This window comes from Aquarana catesbeiana, linkage group LG03, assembly GCF_042186555.1.
Source record: "Aquarana catesbeiana isolate 2022-GZ linkage group LG03, ASM4218655v1, whole genome shotgun sequence".
Taxonomy (NCBI): domain Eukaryota; kingdom Metazoa; phylum Chordata; class Amphibia; order Anura; family Ranidae; genus Aquarana; species Aquarana catesbeiana.
In genome coordinates, this window is record NC_133326.1 from 577,230,794 (window position 1) to 577,251,801 (window position 21,008).

General features: G+C 42.5%; 1 protein-coding gene across 1 annotated transcript in view; it reads left to right on the forward strand.

The window, feature by feature from the left end:
* EFCAB6 (EF-hand calcium binding domain 6) overlaps positions 1-21,008 on the forward strand; it is a 309,070-nt gene that overhangs the window by 116,139 nt on the left and 171,923 nt on the right. The window contains exon 9 of the mRNA XM_073621947.1: positions 4,710-4,837. Coding sequence (XP_073478048.1) covers positions 4,710-4,837 — 128 coding nt within the window. The remainder of the gene's footprint in view (positions 1-4,709; positions 4,838-21,008) is intronic.

The window sequence follows — 21,008 nt, forward strand, 5'->3', positions numbered from 1 at the left end:
CTCTGCCTGTGCGGGTGGCCGGAGCCACAATGATGTCACTTCCGTGCATGCGTTCGGGAGCTGCCATTTATGGCACAAGACTCTGAAGGAATGGGCATGCTGTTCCTTCAGAGCGCATGCACCAATGACTTCACCGGCTGCATGTACAGTAAACATCCACTAAACTGTGCACGTTTAGGGGATATTTAGAGTACCTGTAGGTAAGCCTTAATATAGGGTTACCTATAAGTAAAAATCATGTGTGGGAGTTTAGCCCACCAAGAAAATGTCACGTGAACTGGGTCATTCATCTGCAGCCTGCGGTGCATTTCCCTGCCCCACAGCGGCACATATACTATGCCTTGACTGCTTATGATTGATCCAGTACAGTGGTGGGCTCACTCAGGTGGGTTCAGACTTGGATCCAAACATGGCCAAGCTCATCTCTGAATATAATCACCCGTCTGCTGATTGGATGAGAGAGAATAAGCATCAGCATTCTGAGAAGTCTGGTCTATGTTCAAGTGAAGTGGAATGCAGCAGTCCGGATCTCGAACATGCCTCGGGGTGGTTTGGCATGAGGCATGCTGCCATAGCAAATACAAAAAATCCATATAAAACACTTTACTTAATGGCAGCCTAACTTCATTACAATGACAACCTAAGGTTCAGTTGAGCTTTAAAGCAAACTTTCTTTGTCTTGCATGGGGATAGTACAGATTTTCTTGAAATCGTGGGAGAAGTGAGCTTCTATGCTCCTAAATATCAGCAGAAATATCTGGTATTATAGGGACAGGAAGTGAGGCAAAACTACCCCAATGGGGACATACAGATGTTAAACCCTGACAGATAATATAAAGACAGGCATCAGGCAGTTGTACTATCATGGTTTACAGATTTTATTATTTTGTTAATGAATACATACATAGCTGGACTAAAGGGTGGCTTTTTATATTTGCCTGGAGTATAACATTAATGGGTGTTTATTTAACTTGTTTTTGCAACATTTGGTACATTCATTGGTTCCACAGCTTACAAGAAATGATTAAGTGAGTGGTTTTTTTTTCATATTTTTTATCTGTGTGCTGTGTTTGACCACTGGCTTTTATTTGTGATTGTGAGTTTTCTGTTTTGTAATTGTCAGTATGTATACACTTTAAGCTTAACTTTTGTTAAACTCTTGCAGTGAGGCTCCCTCTGCACTGCAAAGTTTAATTGCTTGTTTTCTTTTTTCTTTTTTTAATCAAAAGTCTTTTATTGTGACAAAAGTAAAAGGCACTTCCAATACAGATATGTAAATATTCAGTCCATACATAAAACAGAAACAGCTTTACATATATAGGGAGTATTCATTTTGTCATTATACTGTATCTTATATAAATTCACAGTACATCTTCCATATTGCCTTTTGTGGAAACTTCAAAAAGAAAAAAAAAAACATTTTCAAACTAACAATACCAGTGTGCTCTTCTTCCGACATATATGACCCTATAGCTATGTACCTTCTACCACAAAAGCAGCTTGTCCACTGCATCTCGCCATAACGTGTGTCAACCATTGCATGCCTCTTTAAACTGTAAGCACATCTTCACGGGAATTGCTTGTTTTCTAGAGGAACATTAGAGGGTAGTTTTAATGACCATATCCCGTGCTTCCCTGGCAGCCGGTATTCTGTCAAAAGAGCCCAACGCGCCAAAATCTCCAATTACTGACTCTCCAGCAGCTGTAATTGGAGATTTCGAAAGAATTGACTGTTTTCACAGAACACCGGCAGCGCATACGCTACGGTACACGACGAGTTGGCTGTTTTGTCAGAACACCGGCTAAGGAGGAAAAAAGTTGTCACTGCCTTGGAGGCACCCATGTTGTTAGTTATTAGCATGGGCGGACTAACAATGTTTACTCATTATACCATCTACCGTAGTGTATATGCTGCCGGTGTTCTGTCAAAACAGCCAAATCGTCGAAACCTGCAATTACTGCTGCTGTAGAGTCACCGGAAGTGACGTAATTGGAGATTTTGACGATTTGGCTTTTTTGACAGAACACCGGCTCTCTCCTCTATTCTTTGATGCTCTGGGTTATGGGTGGGCCCTTAGTGTCCTCCCTGCTGGTCCTGCATTGTACATGATGATGTCAGAGTGCCTGCAACCAATGGAGCATTCAAGAGAAGCGGTTTTGTGGTGTTTGGTTATGCAGCTGGGAGGAAGCCTGTGGGAGCAAGGGATAGGTTAAGTAAAATTGCTGTTTAGGTCCCCCGTACATGTGTTTTTGTTGCTGTCTCTGATATTCTATCACTTTTTATCCTTTTAACAAAGTTAAATGTGTAGTTGTTTGATGATTGAAATATGTCCCCTGATTACACATTGGATGCAGTGTATATGGGGAATGTGTTGACTTTCATGCATTTATATAGTCAGGTTGAATAAAGACATCATGACAATTAAGGTTAACCAAAAGAAACTATAGATAAAGATAAGTATGCAATAGTAAAATGATCAGCCACTTTATCTGTATTAGAAATGTATAAGTGATCGCAGAATGGCTGTAAATACTTTGTCAGTATGACAAGTCCTATTGTAAATCTTATCAGTTCTATGGTCGATCACATTTGGTTTTTATTTTTGCATGCAGCTTTTTTAAGTATTAAAGGGCCAGTCCACCAAAAAGGGGCATTTCAGTTAAAGACAGAGTTGTATGGGCTGAGTCATGGTGTGACTTCTGACGTGTACTGGGGACTCCAGTGGCAAAATCCACTATGATTCCTGGCTCTGTTATCACCACCTTGCAGATTTGCTTCTTTTAACACACCTTTGAGTTTCGTTTGCTTCTCCAGTTGCATTTTCTTTAAACTAAAATCATTCAAAAATGAAACGGGGTAAAGGTGACCCCTTGTAGTAGTCATGGCAGATGTGCAGACTCAAGGCTCCTGTAAAATTCATCCATGCAGTGGGCTACCCCTTGCCGGCACTGCATGTGTTAAAGTGTAACTAATCCCAGGACCCTGCATTTACCATATGTGGTTCCCCCACAGTACACAGAACATGGAAATGCAATAGCTTTAGTAAACTGCTGAATAACTTTTCTCATTATCAGTATATAGCAGTCTTTTGACTCCTATCAATGCCTGGTAAAACTTGTGGGAGGAGTTTTTATTCTCCCCTGATTATCCTATAAGGCTGCAGAATCCCTGACCCTCTGTCTGGACAGTGCTGATTGGCCCTGTGCTGATCACACGCACCTCCCCCCAAGAAAAAAACAAACAAACAAAAAAAACTCTCTAGCAATACACACCAAACTGAGCATGTGCAGCATTCCCCCAAGGCTCTGTTCTATCAGAAGATGGATTGGGAACAGTGGAAGAAGTGGAGGATCAGTGAAGACAGGATTTACTGCATATACAGGCTGATTTTACTGTTGTGGGTTTAGTAACACTTTAAATGCTCACTTGGCTAGGGGGAAAGGAATGCATTGAAATGCTTACTTTTTTCATTGCTCAAACAGACTTCTTCCTCTTTGTGCAACCAGTTCCCCTAAGCCATTTCTCTTTGCTGCTTGGCGAGTCACAGTTTTCTGATATCACTTACAATGCAGGTCCTGCAGTTCTGCATTTTACACAAGAATATGGAGGGCTTGTTCACATCCCAAAGCATCAGACATCAGAGGAGAGAACAAGCCACAGCAATAGCAAGCAATAATATAAGCATTTGTACTTATTCCTTTCCTTCCTCACCAAACAAGCATGTAACTCATGCAGTGCTTGGGGAGCCCCTTCTGTATGGGTAAATTTAACAGCAACATGGAGTGGGATTTTAAACATTTCAAACTTGTATGTATATGTAAACCAAATCACTAAAGTCTAATAGAAATTTAAACATATTAATGTGACTTCAAAAGTCATTTTCAAAATTGTGAAATATCCTGTTTTTAATAAAATACTTCATAGTGATCCTACCATGCAGGTGTTTGATCAGGCATTTCCTGTAATAAGATAACAACACGTTGTAACTGTCTCCCAGTTTCTGTATTGTTACCCTGTCACATGGACTTCCAATGGCTGTTTCAAGACATAGGAGGTTATTTAAGAAAGGCAAATCCACTTTGCACTTGGAAGTGCAGTCACTGTAGATCTGAGGGGGGCATGCAAGGGAAATAAAAAACAGCATGTTAGCCTGTACATGATTGAATAAAAAAATTAGCAGAGCTTCCCCTCATTTCACATCTTCCCTTCAGATCTACAGCGACTGCACTTCCAAGTGCACTTGTAGTGCAAAGTGGATTTGCCTTTTGTAAATAACTTCCATATTATGCAGGCACGGTCCACTGTGGTCACCTTTAAAAACCCTCCTTGAAGAGTGCCATTCAGCCATCACTGAAGTTCATAGTGAAAAGAAGTGGCTGCAAAAAAACTGCAGGAGATCAGGGGCACTGATGTGCAACAAAGGATCAAAAAAAAGGGAAAACATATATTTCATTAAAAATGTTGCTTATGGACTGGAGTCTGAGTGAGCTACAAGGAACTATTAGGTGATTTAACTGTTTAGCATCATTCAGAAACTGAAATGTTTTTGGTAAAACTGACCCTTTAATAGTCCTAAGGCATGCCTGACGTATTAGCTTGTTAGATGTTTGGATAATTTTATCTGCTTATTTTGCCATATGTTACTTGCTGAAAAGTTATTTCTCTGATAAAGCAGAGATTATTCTTTAATCAAGTATATTTTTTACAGCATTAAACTGGGAGGCCACCAAGTTGGTGCAAGAGAAGCAAAAGGACTGGAGACTGCCTTCTACACCTAGTAAGATCAATACAGAAGACTTCACCCTTGAGGAACTAGAAGCAGCATTTAGGAAGAAGGTAACTATGAGAGCTTGGGGGATTTGGGCTGACCTGGTATCTTAGTGAGACTTCATTATGTTTAAAGTGGACCTCAACCAAACATATGAAGATTTATTTATTTGTTATTAAGAACATCTGGAGCTGTTAATTATGCCTGAAAATATACCTTTTGTTTAGAATTCCTCTTTAAAAATTGTGCCTAGACACTCCTGTTCTGTAGCATCATAGCTGTATATCTGCAGTGTAAAATCATCTAAGCACTGCTGCCCCTCACTCATGAGATTTATGCCGTGTACACAAGGGCGGACTTTTCGGCATCAAAGGCCCGACAGTCTTTCCGACGGACTTTCGACTGACTTTTGACGGACTTCCGACAGACTTTCGAACGAACGGACTTGGCTACACACGATCACACCAAAGTCCGACGGATTCGTACGTGATGACATACGACCAGACTAAAATAAAGAAGTTGATAGCCAGTAGCCAATAGCTGCCCTAGTGTTGGTTTTATCCGTCGGACTAGCATACAGACGAACGGATTTTTCGACCGGACTGGAATCCGTCAGAAAGATTTAAAACATGTTTCAAATCTAAAGTCCGTCTGATTTTCTACCGAAAAGGTCAGTCGGAAGTCCGTTGAAGCCCACACACGGTTGGATTGCCCGACAGATTTGTTCCGTCGGACCAGTTCGGTCGAAAGGTCCTGTCGTGTGCACACCACATTAGAGTGAGATTTAGTGGTGTCACTACTAGGCTGCTCGCTGTTCTCCTTGCTGGAGAGGACCTCCCTGCAGGTACCCGAGGACCTGCAGTGCAACGATCTCCCTGCTTCTTTTTTTCTTTTTTCTGGTACAATAATTTTATTGAAAATCAAAGGAAATACAATACAGGGGTCATCCGCGCAAGGGGTCATTTATAAGCACATGTAAATGAGAATCGTTTACACCTTCAGACAGTAATTATTTAAAAAAAGGGTGGGTGCATGCATGACAATATAAAGAACAATGTTTTAAAGATTGAACAAAAAGCCCACACAGCAGGGCTGTTGGCCTGAGCAGCTGGCTAGGTCAGGACACCCAGGCATAAAAACCTGTAAGGAGAATGTTAGGAAGGAGCCAGCAATTGAGATAGAGAAGAGAGGGATCAGAGTAAGAAAAGGAGAAAGAGATGGAAGAAGAAAAGAAAATAAGGGGGGGGGGGGGATCCTTCAGGCCCTGGTATTAGTCTGCTGGTGAGTTAAAAGGTGCTATCATTAGTTGGGTTTAGTGTGGTAAAAGCGTAAGATAGCCAAGGTTTCCATATTTTTAGGAATTTAGAGTGGGAGTCATGTAAAATGCTGGACACCTTTTCATTGATCATTAGTGGTCAAACAATCCTTCACAGCTGCAAATACGACTATTTCTTCTTCCAGGCCTTGGCTATGGTACGCTTAGCCGGAAGGAATAAATAGGTGGCCGGTTAATAAGAAAATAGACCTGGGATAGGGCAGTGCAATAGGGCCAACTTTGCCCTGGTTCTTTTGTATCGCTTCTGTGGATCCAATCTTCCTTCACCCCACTTGTTGCCTTTTGAATATTTTTTTCACCAGTTATCATAGGGCAGTTTTGACACGAGGAAGGAAAGCCCTGCTCTTCTATCGAAATAGCCACCTTCACACAGTGGCACAGAGTGGATCAAGGCATGGCAAGTCAGTAATGAGGAAGAGATCGGCTGCAGCAACACTGCAGCCAATATTGGTGATTCTACCTTTGTCCTCTGCTTGTCTTTTTTGGGCACAGCTTCCACGGTAACATTGCTTATTAAAGTGGATGTGTACCATGGATAGAGGAGGCAAGGGAAGATTCAAGACGTACAGCAGACACCACAATAATCTGCCCCAGTAAAAGGAAACCCCCAGGAATGGGGGGGGCAGAGGACTACTCCCCCATTCCCTCCCAAAATGCTACGTCTGAATAACTCATAGACATACACTATATCGTCAAAAGTTTGGGGACACCTGCCTTTCCTTGCACATTAACTTTTTTTTTTTTTTTTTTTATAAAAGAACGTGTTTATTGTTGAAAAATTATGTCAGTATACAGTTATAGTACAACGCTTGCAATCACATGAAGGGGTATTTCCCACAAGGCATGAAGGTACATGGGTAGGTTATGCATTTTACAGATAGGCATAGATTGATACGGTTACAAACAATACTGCACATTTTTCACCAGTGTATTTCTAGTTATTAAAACCAGCTTGTAGCATTTATTTATTGGGGGTTGTAGCTTGGTCCTATATACCATAGTATCGTAAGATGTTCATGGGAGACTCATTAAACTCCTAAGATACTTCAAGATTAATTAGCGCAAGTGTTATCATTGTTCAGCCATTTGTTCCAAATTTTATAGTATTTGTTTGGGCAACCCCTGTGTTTGTACATAGCCCTTTTGTATGGTAACGACGTATTCACCTCCCTAATCCAGGCCTGCATGGTAGGAGAGTCTGTGCCCATCCAGTGCCTAGCAACCAATTTTCTAGCATAAAATATTGATTCGCTGAGAAATGTGATTGTGGATCTATCTTTAATGGTGTCTGGCAATAGGCCAAGGAGGCATAACTTGGGGTCTAACTGGATCGGTGATCCCATGTGATCGTGAAGGAATTTAATGATCTGTGTCCAGTAGCTTTGTATTTCGGGGCATAGCCATATTAAATGGTAGAATGTGCAGGGGTTACTAGAGCACCTGGGGCAGTTCGGGTTTTGCTGTGGGGAGTATTTAGCAATTCTAGCTGGTGTGAGATAGGATTTGTGTATTATGTAAAGTGGGGTCAGGCGTTCTGAGATTTTAGGTGATGTTTTTTTAACGTTTTCTAATATGTCTTCCCAGTCAGAACAATCTATTGGTCCTATGTCATTTTCCCATCTAAGCCTTGCATTATCGGCAATTCTAGCTACCGATTTGGTGCGTAGGATGGTGTATAGGGTAGAGATAAGTTTGTCTGGGTCTGATCCTGTAATCACGTCTACTAATGTTAGTGGTTGTGGATTGGGTAAGCCATTTGCAAATTGTGCATGGAGTGCGTGTTTCAGTTGTATGTATCTAAATCGCATATGGGGAGAGAGGCCATACTCTTCGCAGATTGTTTCAAAATTTCTTATACCAAATATAGTGATAACCTGAAATAGGAATACTATTCCTTTAGCGGCCCAGCTAGTGGTCCCAGACAGGGACATGAGCTCCTTCAAGTGTGGATTATGCCACAATGGAGTGTGTGAGTGGAAAATATCATTTCCAGTGAGCCTGACAGCTCTCTCCCATACGCGTCTGTGTTGGGATAGCAGCAAGTTGCGGTCCTCTTTCTTGTGTTTGGTGTTACCTCCTCTAAAGAGTACTTGTAGTGGGGAATATAAGTCTTTATTAACTTTCCTGCAAACTAAAGTTTGGTATCTTTCTTCGTCTGTTTTGTGGATATAATAGAAGTGTGATAGCTGAGCTGCTATGTAGTACGTGTGTACGTCCGGAAGGGCGGCCCCCCCAGAAGAAGTAGGGTTCTTAAGTGTATTCCAGGCCAGTTTATGCCTATTAGAGCCCCAGACAAAAGAATTAAGGATTTTATCGATGGTTTTGAAAGTTTTAAGGGGAATAAAAATTGGAGAGTTCCAGAGTATATAGAGGAATTTTGGCAATAGTATCATCTTAAAGAGGTTAATTCTGCCCATTACTCCAAGAGGGAGTCTCGCCCAGGTTTGTGTTCGGGATTTTAAATATGAAAAGAGTGGTTCAATATTGTTTGTGGTGTATTCCAATGGATCTCTAGTGATTTCTATACCTAAGTATTTAATGGATGCAACTCTTTGCAAAGGGAGAGATGCCGCACTGTGGGTTGGGGATGTCACATCTAGGGGGAGAACCTGAGATTTGGTCCAGTTCATGCTTAGACCTGAATGTTTACCAAATTCTTCAATGGTTAGAAGGGTCGCCTGTAAAGATGGACCAGTATCCTCTAGGTAAATAAGCATGTCATCTGCGTACAAACTTAATGTTTCCGTCAGATGTCCCGCTCGTAACCCCCGTACGTGTAGATTCTGTCTAAGGGAAATAGCCAGGGGTTCCACCGCCAGAGCATATAGCAAAGGGGACAGCGGACAGCCCTGACGGGTTCCTCTACCCAGCGGGAAGGGGTCGGCTGTCCAGCCATTTACCACCACTCTTGCTATTGGGGAATAATATAGTAGCTGTACCCATTGTATAAAGTTGGGGCCAAAACCGTATCCCCGGAGGCACTCCCAGAGATATCCCCATTCCACTGAGTCGAACGCCTTGGCGGCGTCAAGCGCCACCACAGCTCTATCTCCCACATTCTCGTGTTCCGCTTGGATATTCATGTGTAGGCGTCTTAGATTCATGGCTGTATTTTTCCCTGGCATGAACCCTGTCTGGTCAGGGTGAATAAGGGAGAGAATGCTCTTATTAAGGCGCATGGCTAGTATTTTGGCTAATATTTTTATGTCTGCTTGGAGAAGTGAAATAGGGCGATAGGATTCTGGTAGTTGGGGGTCTTTGCCCGGCTTGGGGATTACTATAATTACCGCCTGACGGAGGGTTTCAGGAAGGGTTTTAGTTTCAAATATGTGATTGTATAGTTTCAAAAGTTCAGGGGTTAATATCTCTGAGTATGCCGCGTAAAAGTCCAATGGGAGACCGTCTCCTCCTGGCGCTCTACCCGGTGCCAAGGATGCTATTGCTAGGGTAATTTCATCTAGTGTGAGGGGAGCCTCTAGTTCCCGTAGTTGAGGTTCTGATAGTTGTGGAAAGGGGATTTCCTGAAGGAATTATCTGGTTTCCTGTGTAGTGGCTGATACCTTAGAGGAGTATAGGTCTAAGTAATATTTGCGAAATGCTTCTGCCACTTCAGGGGGATCTGAAATTTTGATATTGTGGGGTCCTGACAGGGTTACCACTACTGGGGGATTGGTGTTCTGGTGTGCTAAGTATGCTAGTAGTTTGCCAGCGCGCTCCCCTTGTTCGAACACGCGTTGTTTTAGGAAGAAGAGCTTCTGTTTAGCTTTATCGTAGTGTAGTTGGTCTAGTAGTCGTGTGTGAAGTCTAAGTGTTGCTGCTCTTTCCTGACTGGGATCTTTGTGAAATTCTTTTGTTAGTATGTCAATCCTATCTGAGGCCTGCTCAAGAAGTAAATTGGAGGAGGTTTTAATTCTGTTTATACGGGAAGTTATAATAGTGCGGACATGTAATTTGTATGCCTCCCAAATGTGTCCCACAGAGGCAGTGTTTTGGTTAATTCTAAAAAAGAATTTCCATTTTGCATGTGTCTCCTCTTGGTCTTTTACCATTGATAACCAGAAGGGGTGTAAACGCCAGGTCCGAGGTCCAGCGTGCTGGATTAGTTGCAGTGTTGCCCAGCAGGGAGCATGGTCAGAGAGGGATCTAGTGTGATAACCTGAGTCAGTTAGTTGGGGAAGTATCATGTCAGAGATTAAAATAAGGTCAATGCGGGACATAGTGGAGTGGGTTGCTGAAAAGCACGAGTACGCCAAATCTATATCTCCAGGCGTCGGTCAGCGAGAATTCTTTTAATGTGCGTCCCAGTCTGGTAGTGTCTGGGAGGTGGACATCTTGACTGGGCTGTGTTCTATCCATCTGAAGATTCAGGACCATATTGAAATCCCCCATCCAGATAGCGGGTATATTGGGGTGCTGAGCCATATATAGTAGGCCTTCCGTAATTAAATTAGATTTATATGGTGGGGGTATGTAGAATGCCATAATCAAGTATTGGGAGCCATATAATGTACAATGTATGAAGACAAAGCTACCATGAGGATCTGTGCGTACTGAGATTAACGCAAAAGGTGCAGTCTTAGCTATAAGGACCGAGACCCCGCGGGAGTAAGGAGTGTAAGTGGCATGAAATGCCCAGCCTATCCAGGGCCGCTTCAGCGCAAGCTGGAGCTGTCCTGTAACATGGGTCTCAACCAAGACTGTGATGTCTGAACGGTATGTTTTAAGGCAGGTAAAGACAGCCGTGCGTTTGAGTTTGTCCCATATCCCACGGATATTCCAGATAAGGAACTTCAAATTAGCCATTTAAATGGCATCTCCAATTTCTTTTTAGGATAAAGCTATGGTACTTGTTAAGGGCGCATGCCATCCTCCCTTCCCCCAAGGTGGTCTCAGTTGCACCTCTCCCCTTCACATAACAGTACACATAAACATTCATTACAGTGCGTTGCAAGTTGTTATATATGTTTCTTAACTTAACTTGAACCTTAACTTTTTCCCTTCCCGCCCTCCCTGCCCTCAGTCGCCCAAACTTGACTGGGGCATGTATCCCAAACTTAGTGCAGCTGTGAGGACAAAAGGTGTTGCTGCAAAGAGGTTTAAAATAAAAAAGCAAATAACAGGTGCACATTAAACCGGTCAGCACCGTCAATAGCCTATTGGGCAACGACAGTGGCGACATAAACAAACACCCTTTGGGGGGCGAACAAATACTGGGTAGTATACCAGCGATAAAGCACACGTAGCATCAATTATACGGCAAATAAGGAAGTTTCCATATGGTAGGAACCATTTTCACTGTGGTGGTTGACGAAAGGAGTATGTGTATAGCAAGGATAAAGTCCTCGTAATCCCTAAGCCATGAAGGGGCCGTAGCAGTCCTCTGTAATCCAGTAAGATGTAGTTGGTAGTGAGGCGGGGGTTTAAGCAAAATGGAGGATAGAGTAATGGGGTATCAGACTGGTTGAGTAATCCATAGTGTCGAGCCATTTCAGTATTGGTTGTCATAAAGGCACTCATATGGAAAACATAAGGAGCCTGTTGCAAAGTACAGTAGGTCTGGGGCAATGTATAAGGCACGGTGGCAGTTCAGGATTTTTATCGGTGGAGGGTCATGGTGTGTAGGAGGGTAGATTCAGGGCCACAGAATATGTTGTTAAGAAAGTGTCCAGCAGTTGTGGGGTCAGTGGAGTTACATCCGTTGGTCCGGATTACGGGGGTCCTGAGAAATAGTGCAGTTTGAGGAGTAGTGCAATGTCACTTACTTTGGTTGGTAGCGAGGGTATACATCAGGCAGGACGATTTCTCTGCGCATCTTGTTTATCCAGCCATGTGGAAGCCATATTTGGGTCTTCAAAGAAGTGGACACGATCTTCTCCCACCAAGCGAAGGCGGGCTGGAAAAAGCATTGCATATTTTATATGATGTGCTCTAAGGCGACGTTTAATGTCAGAGAATCTAGCTCTCTGGCGCTGGACTTCTGCTGAAAAGTCCGGGAACGCGGAGATGGAACCGGATTGGTACGGGATATTCCCCTTCAGTCTTGCCAGCCGTAGGACCGCGTCACGGTCCCTGAAGTTCAGCAGCTTTGCTATGAATGTGCGCGGGGGTGCCCCCTCAGGTGGGCGGCGGGCTGGCATGCGGTGGGCGCGTTCTACCACAAAAATAGTTGAAAATGCCTCCCTCCCATACGTTTTGATCAGAAGTTGCTCTAAAAAGGTGGCTGGGTCAGTACCCTCAGATCCCTCCGGCAGTCCAATAAACCGGAGATTGGACCTGCGGGTCCGGTTCTCCAAATCATCCTGTTTCTGTGCCAATTGTTGCAGCTGACGCTGCATATCCTCCTGTGAGTTTTGCAAAGGGTATAGCGTATCTTCCACCCTCCCGATTCTAGTCTCAGTCTCAGTGACCCGCTCTCTAATTTTTGTCATATCGTGCCTGATTAATGAAATGTCCACCTTCACCTCCTCTATTTTAGTTGTCAAGGTGGATTGACATAGAGAGATTGCCTCAAGTACCTTGGTAGTGTCATTAGGTGCTTGGTTTGTGGGAGAAGCCTCGTGTTCTGCTGGCGCGGCGCCATCTTGGCCCTCTGCATCCCGCTCCGTCCTGCGGTATCTCTCGAGAGACGAGGAGGCTGTGTTGGTTCGCTTCGGCGGGGACATGGTGTGCTCGTTAGTTCGTGTCCGGTCCCTGGCTATTTTATAGCGAATTTCGGTGTTCCTATCAAGCAGGATGAGTGAAGGAGGATCTGCCGTCAGAGCTACAATCTCGCACGTCCGCTCACATCGCCGTCCAGGCCACGCCCATTGCACATTAACTTTAATGGCATCCCAGTCTTAGTCCATAGGGTTCAATATTTAGTTGGCCCACCCTTTACAGCTATAATAGCTTCAACTCTTCTTGGAAGGCTGTCCACAAGGTTTAGCAGTGTGTCTATGGGAATGTTTGACCATTCTTCCAGAAGCATTTGTGAGGTCAGGCACTGATGTTGGATGAAAAGGCCTGGCTCGCAGTCTCTGCTCAGATTCATCCCAAAGGTATTTTATTGGGTTGAGGTCAAGACTATGTGCAGGCCAGTCAAGTTCCTCCACCCCATGTCTTTATGGACCTTGCTTTGTGCGCTGGTGCTCAGTCATGTTGGAACAGGAAGAGGCTATCCCCAAACTGTTCCCACAAAGTTGGGTGCATACAATTGTCCAAAATATCTTGGTATGCTGACACCTTAAGAGTTCCCTTCACTGGAACTAAGGGGCCAAGCCCAACCCTTGAAAAATAACCCCACACCATGATCCCAGCTCCACCAAATGATTTGGACCAGTGCACAAAGCAAGGTCCATAAAAACATGGATGAGCGAGTTTAGGGTGGAGGAACTTGACCGGTCTGCACAGAGTCCTGACCTCAACCCGATAGAACACCTTTGGGCTGAATTAGAGCAGAGACTGCAAGCCAGGCCTTCTTGTCCAACATCAGTGCCTGACTTCGCAAATGCGCTTCTGGAAGAATGGTCAAACATTCCCATAGACACACTCCTAAACCTTGTGGACATCCTTACCAGAAGAGTTGAAGCTGTTATAGCTGCGAAGGGTGGGCCAACTCAATATTGAACCCTCCGGACTAAGACTGGGATGCCACTAAAGTTCATGTGCATGTAAAGGCAGGTGACCCAATACTTTTGACAATATAGTGTATTTAGATGGAGGATCTTATTAAAGGTATCTATCTATCTATCTATCTATCTATCTATCTATCTATCTATCTATCTATCTATCTATCTATCTATCTATCTATCGTAATTGTACTTGTAGTTGGCAGGGAGCCTAAAATATTCTGGCATAAGGAGCTTTTGGGATTATGCCGTACAATGAGCAGCAGTTGGTTTTAGCAGAGTGAACTTTTGAAAGAACCAAGGAAAATCCGTCTTTGCCCATCATTGTAAGAGTATTACTTCTGTATAGATGACCTTACTTATAGGACATGGTGACTGCTTATATTCCCCTAAAACTGAGCAGCCTTGTCCTCCTGTGAACTTGTCAGAAGTGTAAACACACATTGGATAATTAAGCCACATTCAGCGTTGACAGGCTTCGTTCATACTTGACTTATTGTGCATATTACAAGGTGATAAAATACATCCAGCAATTATCACTGCATTGTTTTTGGGATAAGACCATCTCACAGACTCCTTTCATCCATCTGATGCGAAAGATGGTAAAAGCTTTAGAAAATTGAGACAAAGGTTGAATCATCTCTCGCACGGAAGACAGAAAACATTGTGAGTCGCTGACAGATTGAAAAACAATATGGTTTGTCTCAGGCAGAACAATAACCACTTTCCTTGTTGCTATGGTGCTAGTCGATTGTACACAATACCGATATGGAAATAAGAAAGAAGTTGTGGCCAATTTAAAAAAAAAGTATATTTTTATTGCTTTGGATGTAATTCTTGAATAGAAAGAAAATATAGGAAAAGAATGTGTCTGCAATTAAATGGAAGTTCATTTCCAATCCAGAACCATCTGTCGTTGCTTAAGTAAACAGCCAGCAATGAAAACATAGCTGGTTATGCGTGGCCGTAAGGCATGTTCTATAGCGACAAGATGGCCAGATGCCTCTAAAGAGGCGTTCATTTTTCTTTTGTGTCATTTTCCTCCTGGATTAAATTTATCAATGGCCAATCTCTGGAAAGTGATCTAAGGCTGCCCACAGACAGGCAGATGGCATGCTGAGAATGATGGGCATAGAGTTATCTGCTTGTCCTTGGACCCTCTGGGACTAGTTCTCTCCTGTTGGACTACATAATAGCTTCCCCTATTACCGGTATAGAGGTGATGAGAGGAGGAGAAGTTTTTTTGTCCAGCAGAAACCTAAGACGACCAACAAACAAAATTAAACATTTTCATTTTGATGGAACAACTTTGCTTTAGAGAAGTAATGCGATAAATCAGTTTAGCCCAAATCATTCCACTCATTCCTACTAAATAGGTAGGAAGATTTGTATGGCCCACAGAACAGTCAGCGGGCATTATCTGAAGATACCATAGACAAAAATGGTCTTCATGAATAACTCTCACAGGAAGGTATGGAGGAGAGCTGACCACATCTGGTTTTGCCTTGGAGAAAAAACACGGGTTGCAGGGAAGAAATTTGCTTGATTTCCCCAACCGACACAGACAGAATTGATGTGGGAATCCCTCCTGCTGAGCAATTGTCTTTTCCCGGCGGGGGGCAGGAGGAGACAGTGATTATTGCTAATGACTATAATAGCCGCTTGCAATAATCGCATGTGAAAGTTCCTGCTGAACGGGCAGAGATTTGAGCCGTCTATGCCTGGCTAAACGTTATCTGGTTCCCGTGCTACAGTGCCATTCGTTGTGAATATCACCCCTCTGCACCTTCACAATGTACTGGTTTTGTTCTGCCCTGAAATACGCAGGAACACATTAGCGTGCACTGCGCTGCACCATCAAGAATGCAGCAAGTCAAATTTTTGGTTTATTGTAGTGCATTAGGCAGCACATTCAAATGTATTGTCAGCTCTAATGCAATTCACATTAATACATGACTTAACACATGTTAATGCATGTGCATTTAACATACCCAACAGACCATCCTGGTGTAAATGGGCTCTTAATGCTGGTTAGAGCCTAGAGTCAGGCTGCGGCAAAATAAATGAAGATAAATAATAGTCAAATATAAACCTTTCAAAGGTAGTAACAATCTTGGTGTCAGGAGTCTGCACAGGAGATGACTAGATGTATGTAGCTACACAAGGAAACTGGGACCAGACCACATGTATATATTTTTAAAGTTAGATTTATTTACAGCGAAACAAAAGACAATCACACACCAGAAAACAGTAAACATGAACAAAGCCCAGTGACAAAATACCTAATTAACGTAACAGAGACCTAACAACTAACCATATACAAAATATAAACAAAATGAGAGGTATGCAAGGAAGGGGGGAATCAAGACTGGGTACAGGAACAAAGAGCAGGAGTAAGCATCATGGTACAAGATGCAAGGATAGCTCAGGAAAAGGATAAACAGGCATAGGGTTCTGGGAGCAAGGATGGCAATCAAAACCCTGATGTAGGTTGCAATACCAGAGGTGGGACTTAAGTACCCTCCCAGCAGCTAGGGCCAGGTGGAACTGATTGCAGGAACCTGCTGACTGCTGGGAGCTGTACCTTGTAGGAACATAGGAGCTGGCAAACAGAACCACCGTGCATCGTAAAGGACCAGGCATCTGACATAGACGGAACTGTTAAAGGTGAATATTCCTAAAGATGGCCATAGACGGTTTACATTTCGGGCGGTTCATCAGGGACCAGCTGAGCTTCAAACCATGTATGGGCAGGCTGATTGTACCCAAGTATCGATCAACTTGGGTACAACCAGTGGATTTTGTGATGCATATATTGCCAGCTGCTTTAGCTGCTAGCAATAATCACTGTGTGTTCTCCTGGCCAGGACGACACCTCCACCCCCGCGGGGAGAACACAACAACTCCGTGGGAGGAATTCCCTCATCGGCACAGTGTTGTTGGGGAAATTGAGCGATTTTCTTTCCTGCAACCTATGGTTGCAGGAGAGAAAATCAAACCATCTATGACCGGCTTTAGGTGTTATATCTCCTTGAGAGAGATAGGCTCAGGACTGGTGAGTAAAAACATAAGGAACTTTTAGTTAAATTTTTTAAAAGACAACAAAGTCACTTCAATGTGACATTGGGGTGAGAGTTTGGATGTGATTTGGGAATAAAAAAACACGTACCTGGAGGCAGCTAAAATCTTTGCAACTCCCTTTCCTACTCCACCGATACATCCTCAACACTAATCAAATAAAGCATGCATCATATAGATGTGTAAAAATATATAATGCATTACATTCCCGTGCAATTTGCATTCAGGTATATCTGGAAAGTGTTACAGCTACTGTAAATATTTTAATTAACTTTATTTAACTAAATAATTCTATGTGTAATTATGGCTCAAAGCTATGTTACATTTAAAAGAATATTACCTGTTTTTAGATACTCTTCCCCTGTGTGTCTTGGGTGAATTGCACCTAGCTAGCTCAAAAGCGATGAATAATTATTTTACAGAGAGATAAATACAAATTGATAAACCTTTATAAGGTGCAAAATAAAATCCCAAAATACATCCACCATTTGAAAAGCACTAAAACACAGCAGTATCCTCTCTTTGAAACATGACAAACCTCTCAGCATGTGTTTGGATGCGTGTTACTTGATATGAAATGATTTTTTTTTTTCAAATATTCCTTTTAGTAGAAAAAAAACAGAGACTTAGATGTATTTTGAGCACAGCAGGTTGCATTAGAAGAGAGTAATAATTCAAAACAAAATAAAAATTGTTGTCTCCATGTATTTAGAACTCCTAAAGCCAAACTTGACTTTCTAAGATGATTTTTTAAGCTATTTTCTTTGCATGCTGTCTTTCAAACGTTCTTTAAGTGTCAAGAAAAAATTTATACAGGTTTTTTGGGTAAAGGTTTGGGACCAACTCATGTATTAGACCTTGCAAGAAAAGAAACAATCTAAAAACAAATTTATGGTTGCTCTTAAACTTAACTTAACCTAATGTGTAACTGCTATAGGTACTTGGAGGGGAGTCTGAAAGCAGTTACACTTTTTGAGCACCTTTACACTTTTGGGATAAGTTGAGCTGCTTTACTGCAAGCATATTGACAGGCGGTATTTTGTGCATTATGTAAAGGCAGCATTTTGAACGTACAACAACAGACTAAAATATGAACCTGCACTTTTTTTTTAACACAGCATATTGTGGTACTTTGCAGCACAGGTTCCTTGAAGGCTATTGTAGTTCTGCATTGAGGTGCAATTCCAGATAATGGGCACTTTAACATACACCTCCAATTGAGAGAATAAGGGTAGTTACTCTTGCTGATTTCTTTCTAAAATGCGGAATCCATCAAACAGGTTCAAAAGATTGATTGACAAGCCTGCTTGACAGAAGATTTTCAGTCCAAACCATGTTGCAATGTTGCAATGCTCGGTTTTAAAATAACAAAGAACAAAGTAGTGGGAATTTGCTTATGCCTCCAATTGTACAACAGACTCAATTAAAAAATAACATCAAATGTTATTGACAACAATTTTGACATATGTTAAAATAGTTAAAATAGTTCCAACAATCAATTCCTGGATACCCAACTTAAGGTTCAAGATGGTCATCTTTAGAAAAGGCTTCCTTCTGGGAAGATAGCCATGAGAGTGAGAGCGATAATACCAAATTTAACACACCTGCTCCCCATTCACACCTGAGACCTTGTAACACTAACAAATCACATGACACACCAGGGAGGGAAAATGGCTAATTGGGCCCAATTTGAACATTTTCACTTAGGGGTGTACTCACTTTTGATGCCAGCGGTTTAGACATTAATGGCTGTGTGTTGAGTTATTTTGAGGGGACAGCAAATTTACACTGTTATACAAGCTGTACACTCACTACTTTACATTGTAGCAAAGTGTAATTTCTTCAGTTTCGTCACATGAAAAGATATAATAAAATATTTACAAAAATGTGAGGGTGTACTCAGTTTTGTGAGATACTGTGTACATATACACAGTATCTCACAAAAGTGAGTACACCCCTCACATTTTTGTAAACATTTTATCTTTTCATGTGACAACACTGAAGAAATGACACTTTGCTACAATGTAAAGTAGTGAGTGTACAGTGAAAATGTCCAAATTGGGCCCAATTAGCCATTTTCCCTCCCTGGTGTCGTTAGTGTTACAAGGTCTCAGGTGTGAATGGGGAGCAGATGTGTTAGATTTGGTGTTATCGCTCTCACTCTCTCATACCAGTCACTGGAAGTTCAACATGGCACCTCATGGCAAAGAACTCTCTGGGGATCTGAAAAAAAAAAAATTGTTGCTCTACATAACGATGGCCTAGGCTGTAAGAAGCTTGCCAAGACCCTGAAACTGAGCTGCAGCACGGTGGCCAAGACCATACAGCGGTTTAACAGGACAGGTTCCACTCAGAAAAGGCCTTGCCATAGTCGACCAAAGAAGTTGAGTGCACGTGCTCAGTGTCATATCCAGAGGTTGTCTTTGGAAAATAGATGTATGAATGTTGCCAGCATTGTTGTAGAGGTTAAAGGGGTGGGGGGTCAGCCTGTCAGTGCTCAAACCATACGCTGCACAATGCATCAAATTGGTCTACATGGCTGTCATTCCAGAACGAAGCCTCTTCTAAAGATGATGCACAAGAAAGCCCACAAACAGGTTGCTGAGGATAAGCAGACTAAGGACATGAATTACTGGAACCATGTTCTGTGGTCTGGTGAGACCAAGATAAACTTATTTGGTTCAGATGGTGTCAAGCGTGTGTGGTGACAACCAGGTGAGGAAGACAAAGACAAGTGTGTCTTGCCTACAGTCAAGCATGGTTGTGGGAGTGTCATGGTCTGGGGCTGCGTGAGTGTTGCCAGCGCTGGGGAGCTACAGTTCATTGAGGGAACCATGAATGCCAACATGTACTGTGACATACTGAAGCAGAGCATGATCCCCTCTCTTTGGAGACTGGGCCGCAGGGCAGTATTCCAATATGATAACAACCCCAAACACACCTCCAAGATGACCACTGCCTTGCTAAAGAATCTGAGGGTAAAGGTGATTAACTGGCCAAGCATGTCTCCAGACTTAAACCCTATTGAGCATCTGTGGGGCATCCTCAAGTGGAAGGTGGAGGAGCACAAGGTTTCTAACATCCACCAGCTCTGTGATGTCATCATGGTGGAGTGGAAGAGGACTCCAGTGGCAACCTGTGAAGCTCTGGTGAACTCCATGCCCAAGAGGGTTAAGGCAGCGTTGCAAAATAACGATGGCCACACAAAATATTGACACTTTTGGCCCAATTTGGACATTTTCACTTAGGGGTGTAATCACTTTTGTTGCCAGCAATTTAGACATTAATGGCTGTGTGTTGAGTTATTTTGAGGGGACAGCAAATTTACACTGTTATACAAGCTGTACACTCACTACTTTACATTGTAGCAAAGTGTAATTTCTTCAGTGAAGTCACATGAAATATATATTAAAATATTTACAAAAATGTGAGGGGTGTACTCACTTTTAATCACAATGCGATCAAAAATACCTGTGGCATCAGTTGAATAATGCCCCGTTCAGATATACCACTACTAATTAAAGTGCAAATTGTGTGCTAACATTCAAATATTGAAGTGCAAACAATATACAAAAAATTCATATTATGCACTTTCTTCTCAAAAGTGCAAAGTGCAACCTACCGTGATAAGTAATTGACAATTCATATATAAAAAATACAATCCCAATAAAGTCCATCTGAGAGCAAAGAAAAATAATGATACAAAGTTCATATAAAAAGTTAGTTTTAAAACAATATCCCAATGCAGTTCATCCATGTGCAAAGAAAAGTGCTCTTAAAGTGCTTCTGTATCACCACTGTGCTGTTAGAGACAAATAGGCCACTTACCAGACCATTAGATCCCACAAAGGAGATCATAAGCGCATAAAGATATTCCCAACTGGGAAGCCACAGCTTGTTTCCTGAACAGCTCCTTTGTGTCAGGATGGATCTCAGCTTCTGGCTCTCGCGGTTGCATGTATTAAAAGTAAGGAAGAGGACTCATAGTGCTATACTGCCTAAATCAAGTATTTAAAAAAAATATTGCACTTACAGAGATATCATGTAAGACAATGTCATGTAAGCAAGGCTGCGATGAGTAAAGGTCGGTCTGTGGGCGTTGACGCACACCGCTAGCTCAGCCCGACACATTTTCCCTTCATGTGGATTTGGAGGCTGGCTTGCGACGTCACTGAGGTGCCTTTTATAGTATAAAACTGACAGAAATGATCGTGTAAT